The 18629-nt window shown below is 45.9% G+C and overlaps 1 protein-coding gene across 1 annotated transcript in view; it reads left to right on the top strand.

Annotated features, from left to right (window-relative positions):
* LOC123771022 (uncharacterized) overlaps window positions 1–18629 on the top strand; it is a 570661-nt gene that overhangs the window by 348346 nt on the left and 203686 nt on the right. Inside the window, exons 10-12 of the mRNA XM_069324755.1 lie at window positions 571–806; window positions 1167–1345; window positions 1707–1861. Coding sequence (XP_069180856.1) covers window positions 571–806; window positions 1167–1345; window positions 1707–1861 — 570 coding nt within the window. The remainder of the gene's footprint in view (window positions 1–570; window positions 807–1166; window positions 1346–1706; window positions 1862–18629) is intronic.

Below are 18629 nucleotides of genomic sequence, written 5' to 3'. Positions count from 1 at the left end.
ATGAATCTGTTCTCACCATGATTTCAGTCTTAAACAGTATGTCTTATAAAAGTAACTTTTGAAGGCAGGTCCAAGAACTAACATCCGACACTGTCATTTACTTCACACACTCCTAATTAACACTCTTCCTGAAGATTGACTCTGTACGACCCCCAAATCCACGCTAAAAACTATAACCCTTAGAAAAGATATTTTTCCCATTCGATCACAACCTAAAATCTACTCTGAAAACGACGATCCCTCAGCTACAACTTTTCCAAAAATAAAATGTCGTTACCGTGGGTTCATCCCTCCTAGTAATGACAATTGCCCGAGACAGTGTCCTCATGGCGCGCACTTTCTGCAATGTCATTGGCATCGTCCATTCTCTTTCAACGTTGTTTTGTGTACATGTTCATCATAACGTGTTGAACACTTCCCCCGGGAATAGATGGACAAACTGCACAGATATAACAATGAAACAACATTAATTTGTAAATATAACGTTGCTCGAGCATATTATGTCCGCTGAGACGCGACGTTGTTAATTATCGTCATGCATTCTTACTGTGAACGTTGTTACGTGTTCAGGTTCGCCGCAACGTGCTGGACGTGTCCTACCACGTCTCACAGTACCAGACAATCATCACTGAGCTTAAGGACGAAATTGATCGACTCAAGAGTAAACTGGATGAGAGTGTCCCTGAGCAGAGCACAGCAGGTATGAACAGCCAAGAAGTGGAACAGGAGAGGCAGAAGAATGCTGAGAAAATGAGGAAACTTAAAAATGATCTTCTAGACTATTTCAGAGAGCAGATGTCACTCAGGTGAGAACCAATGACCTAGAATATTTCAGAGAGCAGATGTCACTAAGGAAAGTAACACTAGTTTCGAAAACAGCCTAACTTAAAATAAATTGTCAATTAATAAAAAAATAATTGATATATAATTAATACATTATATAATCATTAATATGACAATTAGCTTCTGCACGTGTTTCATATTTGTGTTTGGGGAAATACTGTAACATGCAGTATTTTAATGCTCTATTCTGCACATAAAAATATAATATCAATTAATTATGTTCCTTCCATTTTCAATAAGTCTGGATAAGACCTTTGAAAGCCATTTGAGTTATCTGTGACCGCGACCACAACTCTCACATCCCCCGTCGTTCCTTCTTGCAGAAATAAGCTGATGGACATTGACAGTAACATACTAGCGTTATCGATGGAGTTTGAGCGTCAGAACCTGGTTGTAACGGAGTGGGAGACGGAGAGGGCCCAGCGGTCTAAGGGGCGCTCTGAACCCATTAAGGGGCCTGACGGTGAAGATATAATTGACATGGACACCGATAAAGAGAGAGGTAACTGTACACCTTCGTGTCAAGATGCTTGCCATGTTGGAACAAGCACATGTGTCAGCAGTGTTGGAACAAGCACATGTGTCAGCAGTGTTGGAAGAAGCATCTGTGTCATAGAATTAAGAGATTTCTTATTGATATTCCACAGTGTATTTAAGCGTAAATGTTTCTATTACATAACAAACTGCATACCATACAGGGACAAGCATATGTGTTCCTCCGAGCACTGCAACGTAAGTGACTTCAATGAATATCATTTTACTCTGGTGAGATTATAAAGGCAGAGGATATTTCATTTAAAACCCTACAATATGTACTTTGCCATGTTGAGGTTCAACATATATTGTGGTATATGTTTGTGTAGATGACGAGAGTGACGAGGACGAGCCGGAGGAGGTGACTCAGGCCTGGGAGGACCTGATGTACCTGCAGAAGGAACAGCAGAGGTACACTGACATGAGGGAGAAGGTCGAGCAAGAGATGACAGAGGTCAGGAAACGAGCCAATGACATGGAAGAGGTAAGTTACGTTCTGAGTGGAACGTTTTGAGCAGTTCGCCAAATTATGTATGGAGTAGTATATCAGATTAAGTCTGGAGAGGTACGTCAGGTTGTGTCTGGAGTGGCACGTCAGGTTATGTCTGGAATGGTACGTCAGGTTGTGTCTGGAGTGGTATGTCAGGTTGTGTCTGGAGTGGTACGTCAGGTTGTGTCTGGAGTGGTACGTCAGGTTGTGTCTGGAATGGTACGTCAGGTTGTGTCTGGAGTGGTACGTCAGGTTGTGTCTGGAGTGGTACGTCAGGTTGTGTCTGGAGTGGTACGTCAGGTTGTGTCTGGAGTGGTACGTCAGGTTGTGTCTGGAATGGTACGTCAGGTTGTGTCTGGAGTGGCACGTCAGGTTGTGTCTGGAGTGGCACGTCAGGTTGTGTCTGGAGTGGTACTTCAGGTTGTGTCTGGAGTGGTACTTCAGGTTGTGTCTGGAGTGGTACGTCAGGTTGTGTCTGGAGTGGTACGTCAGGTTGTGTCTGGAGTGGCACGTCAGGTTGTGTCTGGAGTGGTACGTCAGGTTGTGTCTGGAGTGGCACGTCAGGTTGTGTCTGGAGTGGTACGTCAGGTTGTGTCTGGAGTGGTACGTCAGGTTGTGTCTGGAGTGGTACGTCAGGTTGTGTCTGGAGTGGCACGTCAGGTTGTGTCTGGAGTGGCACGTCAGGTTGTGTCTGGAGTGGTACGTCAGGTTATGTCTGGAGTGGCACGTCAGGTTGTGTCTGGAGTGGCACGTCAGGTTGTGTCTGGAGTGGCACGTCAGGTTGTGTCTGGAGTGGCACGTCAGGTTGTGTCTGGAATGGTACGTCAGGTTGTGTCTGGAGTGGTACGTCAGGTTGTGTCTGGAGTGGTACGTCAGGTTGTGTCTGGAATGGTACGTCAGGTTGTGTCTGGAATGGTACGTCAGGTTGTGTCTGGAGTGGTACGTCAGGTTGTGTCTGGAGTGGTACTTCAGGTTGTGTCTGGAGTGGTACTTCAGGTTGTGTCTGGAGTGGTACTTCAGGTTGTGTCTGGAGTGGTACTTCAGGTTGTGTCTGGAGTGGTACGTCAGGTTGTGTCTGGAGTGGTACGTCAGGTTGTGTCTGGAGTGGCACGTCAGGTTGTGTCTGGAGTGGCACGTCAGGTTGTGTCTGGAGTGGCACGTCAGGTTGTGTCTGGAATGGTACGTCAGGTTGTGTCTGGAGTGGTACGTCAGGTTGTGTCTGGAGTGGCACGTCAGGTTGTGTCTGGAGTGGTACTTCAGGTTGTATCTTTCAACGTTACCGCAGGTTACGTCTTGAGTGGTAAGTCGGGTCATGTTTTGAGTGATACATCCGGTAACATCTTGATTGGTACATTGCATTATATCTTGAGCGGTACGTCAGATTATGTTCTGAGCTGGACATCAGATTATGTTCTGAGCGGTACATCAGATTATGTTCTGAGCGGTACATCAGGTTATGTTCTGAGCGGTACATCAGGTTATGTTCTGAGCGGTACATCAGGTTATGTTCTGAGCGGTACATCAGATTATGTTCTGAGCGGTACATCAGGTTATGTTCTGAGCGGTACATCAGGTTATGTTCTGAGCGGTACGTCAGATTATGTTCTGAGCTGGACATCAGATTATGTTCTGAGCGGTACATCAGATTATGTTCTGAGCGGTACATCAGGTTATGTTCTGAGCGGTACATCATGTTATGTTCTGAGCGGTACATCAGGTTATGTTCTGAGCGGTACATCAGATTATGTTCTGAGCGGTACATCAGGTTATGTTCTGAGCGGTACATCAGGTTATGTTCTGAGCGGTACATCAGATTATGTTCTGAGCGGTACATCAGATTATGTTCTGAGCGGTACATCAGATTATGTTCTGAGCGGTACATCAGATTATGTTCTGAGCGGTACATCAGGTTATGTTCTGAGCGGTACATCAGATTATGTTCTGAGCGGTACATCAGATTATGTTCTGAGCGGTACATCAGGTTATGTTCTGAGCGGTACATCAGGTTATGTTCTGAGCGGTACATCAGATTATGTTCTGAGCGGTACATCAGGTTATGTTCTGAGCGGTACATCAGGTTATGTTCTGAGCGGTACGTCAGATTATGTTCTGAGCTGGACATCAGATTATGTTCTGAGCGGTACATCAGATTATGTTCTGAGCGGTACATCAGGTTATGTTCTGAGCGGTACATCATGTTATGTTCTGAGCGGTACATCAGGTTATGTTCTGAGCGGTACATCAGATTATGTTCTGAGCGGTACATCAGGTTATGTTCTGAGCGGTACATCAGGTTATGTTCTGAGCGGTACATCAGATTATGTTCTGAGCGGTACATCAGATTATGTTCTGAGCGGTACATCAGATTATGTTCTGAGCGGTACATCAGATTATGTTCTGAGCGGTACATCAGGTTATGTTCTGAGCGGTACATCAGATTATGTTCTGAGCGGTACATCAGGTTATGTTCTGAGCGGTACATCAGATTATGTTCTGAGCGGTACATCAGGTTATGTTCTGAGTGGTTCATCAGGTTGTTTATGCAAAGTCTGAAATTATTTATCTCTTGACTGGTAAGTCACAATACAGAACAGCATTAGAAAATTCCTTCATTTAAGTATTATAAGAGATGTTGATTTCTTTATTGCATGATTATATTTTATTTTTTAAGCAATGGATCCTCTTGGGCTTTCTTTAGTACTGCTGCCCTTGTGCAACTGTCTGCAGGCGCAGCTTGTATTTACTCTTAAGTACGTGGTTATTGGCCTTTTATTATGTAACTTTTCTACCATTTCCTTACATTTTGTAGGGTTACTTTTTTGTCTTTGTAATTGAATTCTTTATGGGTTTTGTAATATTGTCTTGTGATACCTTCAGAATATTACTTCTGCGCCGTATTTTCCTTGTACAGTGTGAAGTCAATTTATCATTTTGTATCTACTAACTCATTATATACACATCTTGCCGCCTTTTATTGCATTGTGCATTATAGGCAGCGTGTAGCCTCGTATTGTTCAGATCAATGCGGAATTCGCTTGTAGCTTCATGTTCCTCAATTCAGTGTGAAGACAGCTTCCAGCTTAGTATCTTCTAGTTCATTACTGACAACGTGGAACCTCACATCTTACAATTCAATGTGTGACAGCTTGTAACATTGTGTCTCACTGTTCGTTGTGAAGACAGCATTAACCCTTGAATCTTCAGATGAATTTTGTATGGTTTGAACATCAACACAGCTCTTATCCTTGAATCTTACAGGTCAATATGAAGACACCTGGTAGCCTTGAAGCTGTTAATGCTCTCATTGACGCACTGATAAATTATTGGCATAATTTCTTCATATCAACAAACACCGTAATAAGAGTGACCATGCAAAAGGTGACAATGAGAGCTTTGACAGGTATCATGTAGCATGTGATACGGTCGTGGAACGCATCTTGAATGTCTGGTCTGTACACTGAGTTACTTCCAGACAGCGATACACGAAAATCAACACAAAAGAGCAAACAATAAAGATGACAAACACTATCATTAACACCTTAAAAAAAGTACGAATTTCCAGTAGAAATCCTCAGAAATCTACGAACAATGGGAAGCTTAAGTCGTCACTGAAGAACAATACAATGTACAAGAATTGAAAACACAATTCACTCTTTATCGTTATAACTGAAACACTGTGCATAATTACATGCTTTATAAAATATTCACGTATTGTACCTGTTATGTAGAATAAGTTCCTATTAAGTAGTAGGATTAGCCATCTAATAGTAGAAGTACCTACTAAGTAGTAGCAGAGCACCTCTGCAGAGAATCAAGAATATTTCAGTAATGCAATCCCGCTTAATTGCAATCCTCAACAAAGTCTAGATACTGGCGTTATTCCTGATATACTAAAAACAGCAGAGATAGCACCACTTCATAAAGGAGGAAATAAGGCAGAGGCAAAAAATTACAGACCGATAGCACTAACATCGCACATTATAAAAAAATTTGAGAGAGTGCTAAGAAGTAAGATCACAAAATACATGGAATCACAGCATCTCCATAACCCCAGACAACATGGTTTCAGAACAGGGCGCTCTTGCCTGTCGCAGTTGCTGGACCACTATGATATGGCATTAGATACTATGGAAGACAAACAAAATGCTGAAGTAATTTACACAGATTTCCCCCCTCCCCATCCGGCCCGTTGGCGTCGTGAGGGGGGCTTAGTGGACGGCTGCTGGAGTGTGATGCTCCGTGGGACAATCCTCTGTCCTTTGGTGGCCTTGCACTCCTGCTGCTGTCTTCTCTAATTGTGCCGGATCGCTTTTCCTTTTCCTTTTGTTTCGTTTTTCTCCCCCCTCTTCTCCTATCTGCTTGTCTTTTCCTGCCGACCTTTTGCTTGTTTTGGTTCTTCCTTTGGACTTCTTCTATTTTGACGCCCGGGTGCTTGAGGAGGCATACTCTTGCACCCGTAGAACTGTAGTACCCGATGTCTCGAGCGAGGGGAACCTTTTATTGTCAATCCCCCTTTCGTCGCTGAACCCGATCTCGACGGACTGACGGTTCTTAAGGTGGCGTTTGTGGGGCGTATACTCACGACGCACCCCTAGGAGGCCCCGGCATGATCGGCAATAGATTCCTGTTGGGTGTCCTGCCTCTAATTGTGGCTCCATGGTGGGTATGGGGGCACATTCGTGGATGAATTTCTTTCTCTACATCTCTGTCATTAAGAGTTTCTGTTGTACCCTCTCAGGCTCGTGGGGTTACCTTGAGGTGCTTCTGGGGCTTAGTGTCCCCGCGGCCCGGTCGTCGACCAGGCCTCCTGGTTGCTGGACTGATCAACCAGGCCTCCTGGTTGCTGGACTGATCAACCAGGCCTCCTGGTTGCTGGACTGATCAACCAGGCTGTTAGATGTGGCTGCTCTAACGCGGCTGCGGGGTGGGCGACCAAGCCCCCGAGTCGGCCTGTATTGGAAGACCGGGCTCTGTAGCCCCCGCTGCGTTGGGCCCCGACCTTGCTCCTCCTTTGACCGTCCTGAATTCTTCCCCCAGCTCCCCTCCCTCCTCTGTGGTTGGGTCGAGTCTCACGCTCCCAGTGGTGACCACTTCGTCCCCTGGTGCGGCTAAGTCTCTCGTTGTGACTACTGCGCCTTTTGACCCCTCTCTCTCTCTGGGGGTTTTCAACGCCGTCGGCGCCACAGCCGCACTCGCTCGTTTCCTTCCTGTACTGATGCGTATCAGGCCTTATTTGGTCCTGCTTCGTGGGCCAAATAATTTGATCTCCTCCCTCTTGATTCTGCGCCGCCTGACGATTTCTCCATCCATCGGCATCTTGTTGATTCCGTGGATGCGTCTGTTACTTTCAACCCCACTCGTTTCGGTACACGTGACGTTGCTGCTCCTTCTCAGGTTGCAGCTTCCCGCTTGGCAGCCTTATCCTGCCTTGGCGAGATCCCTGTTCAGGTCTCAAAGAACGTTCAGTTGAACGCCAGTGTTGGCACTATTCTCCTCCCGCCCCATGTTGCAACTGGTGTTCGAGATCTGCGAGACTGCCACGACGATATTCGACATATCCTTGATGCCCAGGGCCATTCTTTCCTCCAGATAGACTCCTTTACTCGTCCCTTTCGTGGTCGTCGCCGTCAACCCCTTCGTGTTGTGAAGGTCACCTTTGATGGTAGGGCCCTTCCATCATCTGTCATTCTTGCTGGTGCCAGGTGCTCTGTCCAGGAGTATATTCCTTCTGGGCTTTGTAACTAGTGCTGGAGGTTTGGGCATGGTGCCCTCCGCTGCTCTGGGACTGTCTCTCTCTGTCCTTTGTGTGGGGATGAAGGTCGCTCTAAGTCGGAGTGCACTTCTCCCCAAGCTCGCTGCCTCAACTGTGGTGAGGCCCATCCTACCTTCTCCCGTGCCTGTATCCATTACAAGCTTGAGGCAGCCGTCCTCAACTTGAAGCACTGGGAGCGTTTATCTTTTCCCGAGGCGAGGCGCCAGGTTCGCAGGCTCCCGCCTTATGCTAACGTCTCTTATGCTCGTGTGTTGCACTCTTCCTCTCCTCGTCCTTCCCACCTTCCTCAGACTCTCAACCGTTTCCGGGCCTTGGACCCTGATACGCCCACTGCCCCCTCCTCTGTTCCTTTGAGTTCTGTCTCGAAGAGTCCCCCTCCTGGTCCTCTGTCTGGGGTTCCCCTTCTTTCTACCCGGTCTGTCATGTCTCCTGTGTCTTCTTCCTCGTCTCCCTCCGATCCTCCTTCCCATCCTTTTCCATCTATTGACTCTCCCCGCCGCCTGACAGTGCAGGCGGATGTCCATCGCTCTCCTAATGGCCGTCGTGTGTGCTCTCGTTCAGCTTCTGTTGAGACGCTGGAATCCGTTGCCCAGTACGTAGTTGCTGGGACACCGGTCTCTTTACGTCAGGTCAGAAGCGTAAGCCTGGCTCCTCTCCTTCCTCCTCCCCAGGGGGTAAGAAGGCTTCGCTTTCTTCCTCGGCCCCTACTACTGGCTCTATTGCTCCTTCCCCTCCCATTTCAGTGGTTGCGCCCCCTGTTCCTGCTATGGAGGTTTCTTTGGCCCCCGCTTCCCTCTCGGTTGCTGCCCTTGCTGAGGTGCGCTCCCCTCTTTCTACATCCCCTCTTTCTGCTGCTGTCCTTGACTGCTCCTCTCCGTTGTCTCCTCCTCTGGACCCCGCCCGCCCACCTCTAGTCTGTTCTCCCACTTCCTTCCCTCCATCTTTGCTCAGTTTACCCATGCCCCCTAACCCTGACTTTGCTGACCCTGATCCCAACCCTGATATTCTTTAACGTGCTCTGTTGCTCTTTCGCCTTTGTTTCTTCCTTGTTCTCTGTTGTCGTCCTTTCTCTTCTCGTCGATGTCTATTCTTCAATGGAACGTTCGAGGTTTTTACGCCAATTTCCTCGAACTCCAACTTCTAATTTCGCGGTTTTCGCCCCTTTGAGTCTGTCTTCAAAAGCCGATGCTTGGTGCTCGTCCTGGTCGTTTTCGTGGCTATTCCTTTCTCTCCCCACCCCCAGCCGTTGCTGGGGGTGGGGAGAGAAAGGAATTCTTCTGCTCTCTTGATTCGCGCTGATGTTCCCTTTGTCCCCTTACTTTTCCTAAGCCTCTCCATTGTTCTGCTGCTCGTATCTTTGTGGGGAAATGGTACACAATTTGTTCCATTTATCTCCCCCCGAGTGTCCCGCTTTCTCTTCCTGATTTGAAACACCTCCTGGACTCCTTGCCGGAGCCTGTGCTCCTGCTGGGTGATTTCAATTGTTGTCATTCTCTTTGGGGTGATGTTCTGACGAATACCCGAGGTCGCCTTCTTGAGCCGTTTATCCTCTCTTCTTCCCTGTCTCTTCTGAATTCTGGTGAGCCCACTCACTTGGACTCTCGGACTCGCACCCTTTCCTGTCTTGATCTTTCTCTCTGCTCTTCTTCTCTTTACTTAGATTTCACGTGGCATGTTCTTAATGACCTCCATGGCAGTGACCATTTCCCCATCCTTGTTTCCTTTTTCTCTTTTTGCCCTTCCCTCTCCTTCCCTAGGTGGCAGTTTGCTAAGGCGGACTGGAACCTATTTACCCTCAGTGCTGCTCTCTCTGACCTCTCCCTTCTGCCTCTCCCTCGTGCTCTCCTCCTTTTTCATGGCACTGTCTTCAACGCTGCCCTCCGCTCTATTTGTCGCTCTTCCTCTCGGGGTCAACGGAAGTGCGTTCCCTGGTGGAATGCGGATTGTGCTCGGGCTGTCCGCTGTAAGCGTGCAGCCTGGAAGAGGCACCGCCGTTGGCAGACGGCCGATTCTTTTTTTTTCTTTCGGAAAGCAAGTGTGGTGGCCCGTAGGGCCATCCGTACGGCTAAACGTGAATGTTGGGCATCTTATGTCTCAACAATTATGTCTGAAACTCCTCTGCCTCAGATCTGGAAGCGTATCCGCAAGATAGCGGGTAAGTTCGTTTCCGATGTTTCACCGGTCCTTCACCTCCATGATACTCTTGTGGCGGACCCGTTGCAGGTCGCTTCCGAACTGGGTTCCCACTTTTCTTCTGTTAGCTCTGGTCTTCATCTTCCCCAATCTTTCCTTCTTCGTAAACCTGTCCTTGAGTCTCGTCCTTTAGATTTCTGCACTCGTCTTCAGCTTCCCTATAATGATCCCTTCTCTCTCTCTGAACTTCGTTCTGCCCTTGCCCTCTGCGGTTCTACGGCGGCGGGCTCCGATGGTATTCATTATGAGATGCTTCGCCATCTCCCTCCGTGCACGTCTCAGTATTTACTGAGTCTGTATAATCGGGTCTGGGAGTCGTCGTCAGTCCCTGGGGACTGGCTCGATGCCGTTGTCCTCCCTGTTCACAAACCGGGGTCTCTTGGTACTTCCCCTAAGGACTTTCGCCCTATTGCCCTCACAAGTTGTGTCTGCAAACTCTTTGAACGTATGGTTACCGTTCGTCTGATGTGGTTCCTGGAACACCATCACCTCCTCTCCCCTTCTCAATTTGGTTTCTGCAAGTGCCGCAGCGCAACAGATGTCCTGGTGAACTTGGAGATCTATATTCGTACTGCTTTTGCTGCGAAGACCTCCGTTGTTGCCGTCCTTTTTGACCTGGAAAAGGCTTATGACACCACTTGACGATATCATATTCTATCTCAACTTCATTCTTTTGGCCTTCGTGGTCATCTCCCTCTTTTTCTCCGCAGCTTCCTCTCTCGTCGTTTCTTTCGGGTGCGCCTTGGTACCGCTCTCTCTGCCTCTTTCCAGCAATATGAAGGTTTGCCCCAGGGTAGTGTTCTGAGCACTACTCTTTTTCTGGTTGCCCTCAATGGTCTTCTTTCCTCTCTTCCTTCAGGTGTCTTCTCCGCTCTCTATGTCGATGATCTTACCCTTTGCTGTCAGGGTGATGATTCGCCTCTCCTTCAGCGCCAGCTTCAACTTGCAATTGATGCCGTGTCGTCTTGGGCCACCGATCATGGCTTCAGGTTCTCTACTTCTAAGACTTGTGCCATGACTTTTACGCGGAAACGGGTCGTTCTTCGTCCCTCTTTGTCACTTTATGGTCTTCCCCTTGAGTACAAAGATTCCGCAAAGCTTTTGGGGTTATTCCTTGACACTCGTTTCTCTTGGTCTCTCCATATCTCTTACCTCCGTGTTGAGTGCTCTAAGGCCCTTATCCTCCTTCGGATATTGTCCCATACTTCTTGGGGGGCAGATAGGCGCACTCTCCTTGCTTTACATTCCTCTCTCGTCCTGTCTAAGCTCGATTATGGTTGCCCTGCTTACTCGTCTGCTTCTCCTTCTACTCTTTGCCGTCTTGATGCTTTGCACCATACTGGGTTGCGCCTCAGTTCTGGTGCCAATCGTTCGACTCCCATCCTTAGCTTGTATGTTGACACTGGCTTCCTGTCTCTCCAGGACCGCCGTGATCGCTACTGTCTTCGCTATCTTATGTGGTCCTTACAACATCCTTCCTCTCACCTCTGTCGTGCTTTAACTTTTACCCCTCCTGCGGTTCCTGTTCCTCTTCACCACCTCCCTCTTTCTGTACGGTTATCTCGCCTATAGGATTCTCTTTCCGTTCGTATTTCTAATGTTTCTCCCCATGTTATTCCTTCTTTGCCCCCGTGGAGAGTCCCTCTTCCGCGGTTTTGTACATCCTTGACCCGTATCACTAAAGCTTTTACCCCTCCTACGGTTCTAAAACGCGTTTTCCTTGAGCACTTTTCTTCTCACTCCCGCTTCGTTTCTGTCTTCACCGATGGGTCTAAGTCGGCGGAGGGTGTTGGCTACTCTGTTGTTTTTCCTGATCGCACTTATATGTGTCACTTACCTCCGGAGACTAGCATCTTTACAGCGGAGCTTTATGCTATTCTCTATGCTCTTCGTCTCCTGCTTTCTCGTTGTCAGTCTTCCTTTGTAGTTGTTGTTGACTCTCGTAGTGCCCTCATGGCTCTCGGGTCCTTTAATCTGGTTCATCCAGTAGTTGTAGAGATCCAGCATTGGCTGTTTCTTGTTCACAGTAAATTTAAGTCAGTTGAGTTTTGTTGGGTTCCCAGCTATATTGGTGTGTCTTTAAATGAGCATGCGGATGCTGCCGCCAAGGAAGCTGTCCGCTCTTGTCCCATCTCTCGTAAAGGTATTCCATATTCCGAGTTTTACCCGGTTATCCATTCCTCCGTCCTTTGGCAGGCTTCTTGGTTGTCTGTAACTGGTAACAAACTACGTACTCTTAAATGTTGTGTTTCCTCGTGGCCGTCCTCCTACCACCGTAACCGGCGATGGGAATCAGCTCTGGCAAGGTTGCGTATTGACCATACTCGCTTAACCCATGGTCACTTGATGGAGCGCTGCCCTGCTCCTTATTGTCCTAGTTGCATTGTCCCTCTTATGGTCGTGCATGTCCTTCTTGAATCTCCTGACTTCCAGGACGAGCGTGTGTCTTGCTTTTCTGACCGCCCCTCGCGGTCACCTGTCCCTCAATAGAATTCTTGGTGACTCGGATACTTTTGATATCGTTCGCCTTATGCGTTTTTGTTCTCGTATTGGCATCCTTGGTGATATTTAGCGCCCTCTGATTATTCTGCGCATTTGATGGTGCTACATAGCCTTCCCGGTTTGGTGCCTTCTTTTGATAATTACTTACTTACACAGATTTCGCAAAAGCTTTTGATAAATGTGATCATGGCGTTATTGCACATAAAATGCGTTCAAAAGAAATTACCGGAAAAATAGGCAGATGGATCTACAATTTTCTGACCAACAGAACCCAATGTGTAATAGTCAACAAAATAAAATCCAGCCAATCAACCATGAAGAGCTCAGTCCCCCAGGGTACTGTGCTTGTTCCAGTACTTTTTCTCATCCTCATATCGGACATAGACAAGAACACAACCTATAGCACTATATCATCCTTTGCTGATGACACTAGGATCCTCATGAGAGTAGGCAACATAGAGGACACGGCGAACCTCCAGTCAGATGTAGATCAGGTCTTTCTTTGGGCTACAGAAAATAATATGGTGTTTAACGAAGATAAGTTCCAGCTCATGCGCTATGGAAAAAATGAAAATATAAAAACGGAAACCACGTACAAAACTCAGGCAAATCATAACATAGAACGAAAAGGCAATGTAAAGGATCTGGGTGTACTCATGTCGGAAGACCTTACCTTTAAAGAACACAATGAAGTAGCCGTCACAACTGCAAGAAAAATGACAGGTTGGATAACAAGAACTTTTCACACTAGAGATGCTATACCGATGATGACACTTTTCAAAACGCTTGTGCTCTCTAGAGTGGAGTACTGCTGCACAATGACAGCCCCTTTCAAAGCTGGAGAAATTGCTGACCTGGAGAGCGTGCAGAAATCCTTTACTGCTAGAATCCACTCAGTAAAACACCTAAACTATTGGGACCGACTAAAGAGCCTAAATCTGTACTCCCTTGAGAGCAGGCGGGAGAGATACATAATAATTTACATGTGGAAAATATTAGAGGGGCTAGTCCCAAACCTGCACACAGACATAACATCACATAAGACCAGAAGACATGGCAGGATGTGCAGAATACCCCTGTTGAAAAGCGGAGGTGCAACAGGTACTCTGAGAGAGAACTCTATCAACACCAGAGGCCCGAGACTGTTCAACACGCTTCCGCTACACATAAGGGGCATAACTGGCAATCCCCTCACAGTGTTCAAGAGAGAACTGGATAAGCACCTCCAAAGGATACCTGATCAACCAGGCTGTGACTCATACGTCAGGCTGCGAGCAGCCGCGTCCAACAGCCTGGTTGATCAGTCCAGCAACCAGGAGGCCTGGTCGACGACCGGACCGCGGGGACGCTAAGCCCCGAAAGCACCTCAAGGTAACCTCAATGTAAGGTAACCACTTTTATCTCCCATATCTTACAATCAACCACTTGGGCTGGACGGTAAAGCGACGGTCTCGCTTCATGCAGGTCGCCGTTCAATCCCCGACCGTCCAAGTGGTTGGGCTCCATCCCTTTCCCCTGTCCCATCCTGACCCCCTCCAAGTGCTATACAGTTGTAATGGCTCGGCGCTTTCCCCTGATAATTCTCTCTCTCTCTCTCCCATACCTTTCAGTTGATGAGCAGCTTGTCCGGTCTCTGCTAGATTTAATAGTCTATTTCTTCAAGTTAATACCTCTACAAATTCAAACTTGTGTAGGCTAATATATTGAACAGACGTCAAGAAACCCTTCACCCGGAAAACACAAACTAAATCAAATCAAATATTTTGTTCCAAAGTAGATGTACATTTTATAATTGAGTTAGTTAACAGAAACTCTTAGTACATTATTTACATACGAGAAAGTCATAATATTGAGAGTAACACGAAATCATTATAATTACTAGCGAGTATGACCGAGGCGCCCTGCCTCTAGCCTTCACATTGAGGAGTGCAGCCTAGGAACTGTGACAACAATAATATTGTGGATTACCTAACGAGCCGGCTGCCTGGTTACGTTGTCCTGCATTGGTGAGACCACAGATCGGATCTCCAAAAATGCCAGGTTAAATGCTAGCATTGGCACAGTTATTCTCCCACACTATGTTGCGACTGGTGATAAGGACCTTGAAGACTGACACGAGGATATTCAATATATTCTCGAGGCACAAGGTCTTTCTATCCTGCAGATTGATATGTTCCCCTCGTGGTCGTCGGCCTCTTCCTGTAATATAAATCACTTTTGATAGTAAGCCAAGATCCCTAGATAGTAGGCCTAAATAGTAGGTCCCTTCCATCTTCTGTAACTCTTGCAGGTGCAAGATGCTCCGTGCTGGTGTACGTCTCCTCTCCTCACCTCTGTAAAAGGTGCTGGAGATTTGGACACGGTATCTTAAATTGCACATGTAAGGTGCAAGCTAGGTGCTATGACCCAAGACCCCCCTTGTGTGGGGTCTTGGGTCATTTTTGTTTTTAATTCCTGTATCTCCCTTACCGCTTCGGGAGGCAACCACCGGTCCCCACCGACCGCCAGATAAACATGGCCAGTGAGCAGCAGGGTGATAGAGGGACTGGTGTTTACTCTTATTGTCCGAGTTGCAGCATAATGCTTACCAGACCAATCTGCAACACAAGCAGTTGAAGATAGGCAGGATCGAGATAACAGCAGTTGAAGACAGGCAGGATCGAGATAACAAGACCCTATCTCTTTATTAAAGCTAAATCTGGATAGGTCTAGGTGTTAGTAGGTCATCGATCTCACCCGAAGTTAAGATGATAAAAATAACATATTAGTCAATGTAAAGAGGAAAAATGTCATAGAACTTAAAACTAAAGCATATAGTGTTAGGCACAAGACCATGGAAAACACATTAAAAAAAGTACACTTAACATTTTGCCCCAGAGCGTGTAGGGTAGTGCAGGGAACGGGACTGGTTCTGTCCAGCGACACCGCAGGTATAGTGTGTAATACACTTGGTCTGTAGTGTAAACCGCAGGTATAGCGAGGTCTGTAGTGTAAACCGCAGATATAGCGAGGTCAGTAGTGTAAACCACAGATATAGCGAGGTCAGTAGTGTAAACCGCAGATATAGCGAGGTCAGTAGTGTAAACCGCAGATATAGCGAGGTCAGTAGTGTAAACCGCAGATATAGCGAGGTCAGTAGTGTAAACCGCAGATATAGCGAGGTCAGTAGTGTAAACCGCAGATATAGCGAGGTCAGTAGTGTAAACCACAGGTATAGTTTGGTATGTAGTGTAAACCACAGGTATAGCAGGGTCAGTAGTGTAAACCACAGGTATAGCTTGGTATGTAGTGTAAACCACATATATAGCTTGGTCTGTAGTGTAAACCACAGGTATAGCTTGGTCTGTCGCGTAAACCACAGGTATAGCTTGGTCTGTCGTGTAAACCACAGGTATAGCTTGGTCTGCCGTGTAAACCGCAGATATAGCGAGGTCAGTAGTGTAAACTGCAGATATAGCGAGGTCAGTAGTGTAAACCGCAGATATAGCGAGGTCAGTAGTGTAAACCACATGTATAGCTTGGTCTGTAGTGTAAACCACAGGTATAGCTTGGTCTGTAGTGTAAACCACAGGTATAGCTTGGTCTGTAGTGTAAACCAGTCATATGAAAGGGGAAAGCCGTGGTTTGAGGCGTTTGCTTGTCAATAAGTAACAATTTAGGTGGGCAGGAAAAATGTGGACGATAAGGTACTTACCCCCAGGAGGAAGGAGTTGAGTAACCTTATCGCTTCAACCCATCCTCCGAATAGACAGTACGTTTTAATATTAAACGAATTAAGTACATTCCTGACTGTCTGCATAGTACATAAATACACCAAATTGTGCCGTTACATTTACCTCCCATTTTCTGTTAATATACTCAAAATTTTTAGGTTGAATTTTTCGTGTTCGATTCTTTATTCACATGTTTTAATTATATAGAATTTCTTTTTCAGTTTTATTAAACAATAGAGATTTTGTACAAAATTTTAAAATATTCTGAGTTACTTTATAATTTATTAGAAGACTTTAGTTTTGTTTTATTAGTTTTATAAAACTGTAATATCAGTATAGCAATAGGTTAAGTACTAATTGTAATTAGGAAGCAATAAATGCTATTTACATGCTTGTCCTCCTACACTCCCAAGGTTAGGTTAGGTCGTGGTTTTCTATACAGCTTTTCAGGTAAACTCTAATATTCACAATATTTTGGTGCGATGCTGGCGATTAAGTGTATTTATGTACTATGCCGATAGTCAGGATTATACTTATTACATTTAGTATTAAAACGTACTGTCTATTCGGAGGATGGTCTGCATCATTGACCAATGAGGAGGAAGCAAGGCCGAGATGTGTTATGAGGAGAACGTCAGCGACTGATGAAGACGTCAGTTTTGAGTGTGGGGGTCGAGGAAGTCACACACTTCTTGTAGGCGTTTGAGATGTTAGTACAACAGCACTGGTGAGAGAAGTGCCGTGGAACTGTGACAGAGAGACGTTCTGTCAGAGAGGAAACGGCGGTTGTGGTTTCACCCTCGATTTGTGGACCCAGGAGCGACACTCTGAAGCCCAGTGAAAAGGTGAATGGACCTCACCCTTTCACTGGACGAGACTCCCTTTGTTTCCCTACTTTTCTAGCCTCATCGTGAATGGAAAGGGTGCCCACTGTGGTGAACCTATAAGAGGTTATGTCACGGGGTGAGGGCAGTGTGACAGGTGAACCAAGGTTGGTGCAAGTGTTTAACCCACACATGCAAGTCAGAAAGAGAAAATTTGGCAGAGGCAGTCGAGAGAGGATTTGTGAATGACCTGAAGGAAGGTAAACCCCAGGCGCCACCTTGATTTCTGGAGACAAGCTAAATCGCATCATTATTGAGCGGTAAGGGTTTTCTGTTTGACTCAGTTTACCAGGTACGGTGACCAGAAGTGCTCAGTGATTTATAGTGACGCTCAGTGACCTTAATTAACCGTGTAAATAATGAAAAATAAATAATATTGGGAATTGAGAGAGGTTAGCATGATGGTGGGGAGATGACAGGTGCTTGCTTTCTGACGGTTGGTTGGAACACTGACTGAATAAGCGGGAGATCAGAATAGCAATCGCCCACGGCGGGGGAGTCCTCTTGGTAGTACAGGGGACTACTAGATACCGCCAGCAGTTGGTGGTGGAGAGTCTTGTAAAATAGTTCTGTTTAATTGATATTTTCGTTGTTTCTGAAGGAGGATTATTTAGTTATATGTACTTTTTGAGGTTCATGAGTTCGTCAAGAAGTTAGTTTGTTGGATGACCTGTCAGAGGAGTTGTTATTTGCTATGAGGCTATTTTACCAGAGGGAGACCCACCCTTGAAGAGAAGAGAATTGATCCACAGTTGTGATCAATTTATCACCTTGATCGATCCTAATCGACCAAGGATCGTTTATCATCTTTATTTGGATTGCTGGAGCTACCATTGTAATTAGTATGAGTGATGCAGTGAAAGGAGGTGTGAGTGATTAGTTTTTTGTTTTTATTGACATGTATTTTGATTATGGTGATTGGAAGATTCATATCCTGCATGATTACAAGATTAGTCAAGAGTAGAAGAGCAACCTGGTGTTTAAGGCATAATTTGTCTTACATAATCCATGTAAGGCATTAATAATTTGATTATTAATATTGACAAAGGTGATAAGCATATTGTTGAGGAAGAATCAATTTGGATTTGTTGGTTTGATGTAAGTGACGTAAAAGCCACTTTGATGAAGAGTTTATAGTGCTGATATTGTACCATGCTTGTGGATAATTGTATTGCTCATTGAGATACAAATATTTATGTTAGATTATGATTGTAGTAAGTAGAAGTTTGTTACTAGAGTACTAGCTTAGCAAGCTAGTCTGAGGAATGTTCATATGCAAGGACCCTCCAGGTTACACCATATGTGAAGCGTGGGTGACGGTGCAGTCTAGAAGCGGGAAGTGAGTGACCTCAACCGATGTATAATTTTTATTGATTATATATCTGAGTATTAAATGTTTTTTTTATATTTTTTGTCCCCTATAAGATTTAATGAGAGAAATAAACAGTGTCTTGCCTGCTTAATAACGAAGAGAGATTACAAGGTTATCTTGAGTAATGTGAGGAAAGATTGAGTCACTTGTAGCTCAGTTTGGATGTGAGCACATAACAGGTGAGTTGCTGAACGTCTGTAGTTCCCATCTTAAGTGATCTCATACCTCTTCCCCAGAATTCAATACGAACTGGTTGACTCATTACTTAGGTTTCTGGCATAGTTGTGGTGTCAGCGAAGGTTGCAGCACTAAGGATGTTCGCTAG

Source organism: Procambarus clarkii, chromosome 14 (genome assembly GCF_040958095.1).
Source record: "Procambarus clarkii isolate CNS0578487 chromosome 14, FALCON_Pclarkii_2.0, whole genome shotgun sequence".
Lineage (NCBI taxonomy): Eukaryota > Metazoa > Arthropoda > Malacostraca > Decapoda > Cambaridae > Procambarus > Procambarus clarkii.
The sequence above is the reverse complement of the archived record's forward strand: the minus strand, read 5'-3'. Positions and strand labels throughout refer to the sequence as shown.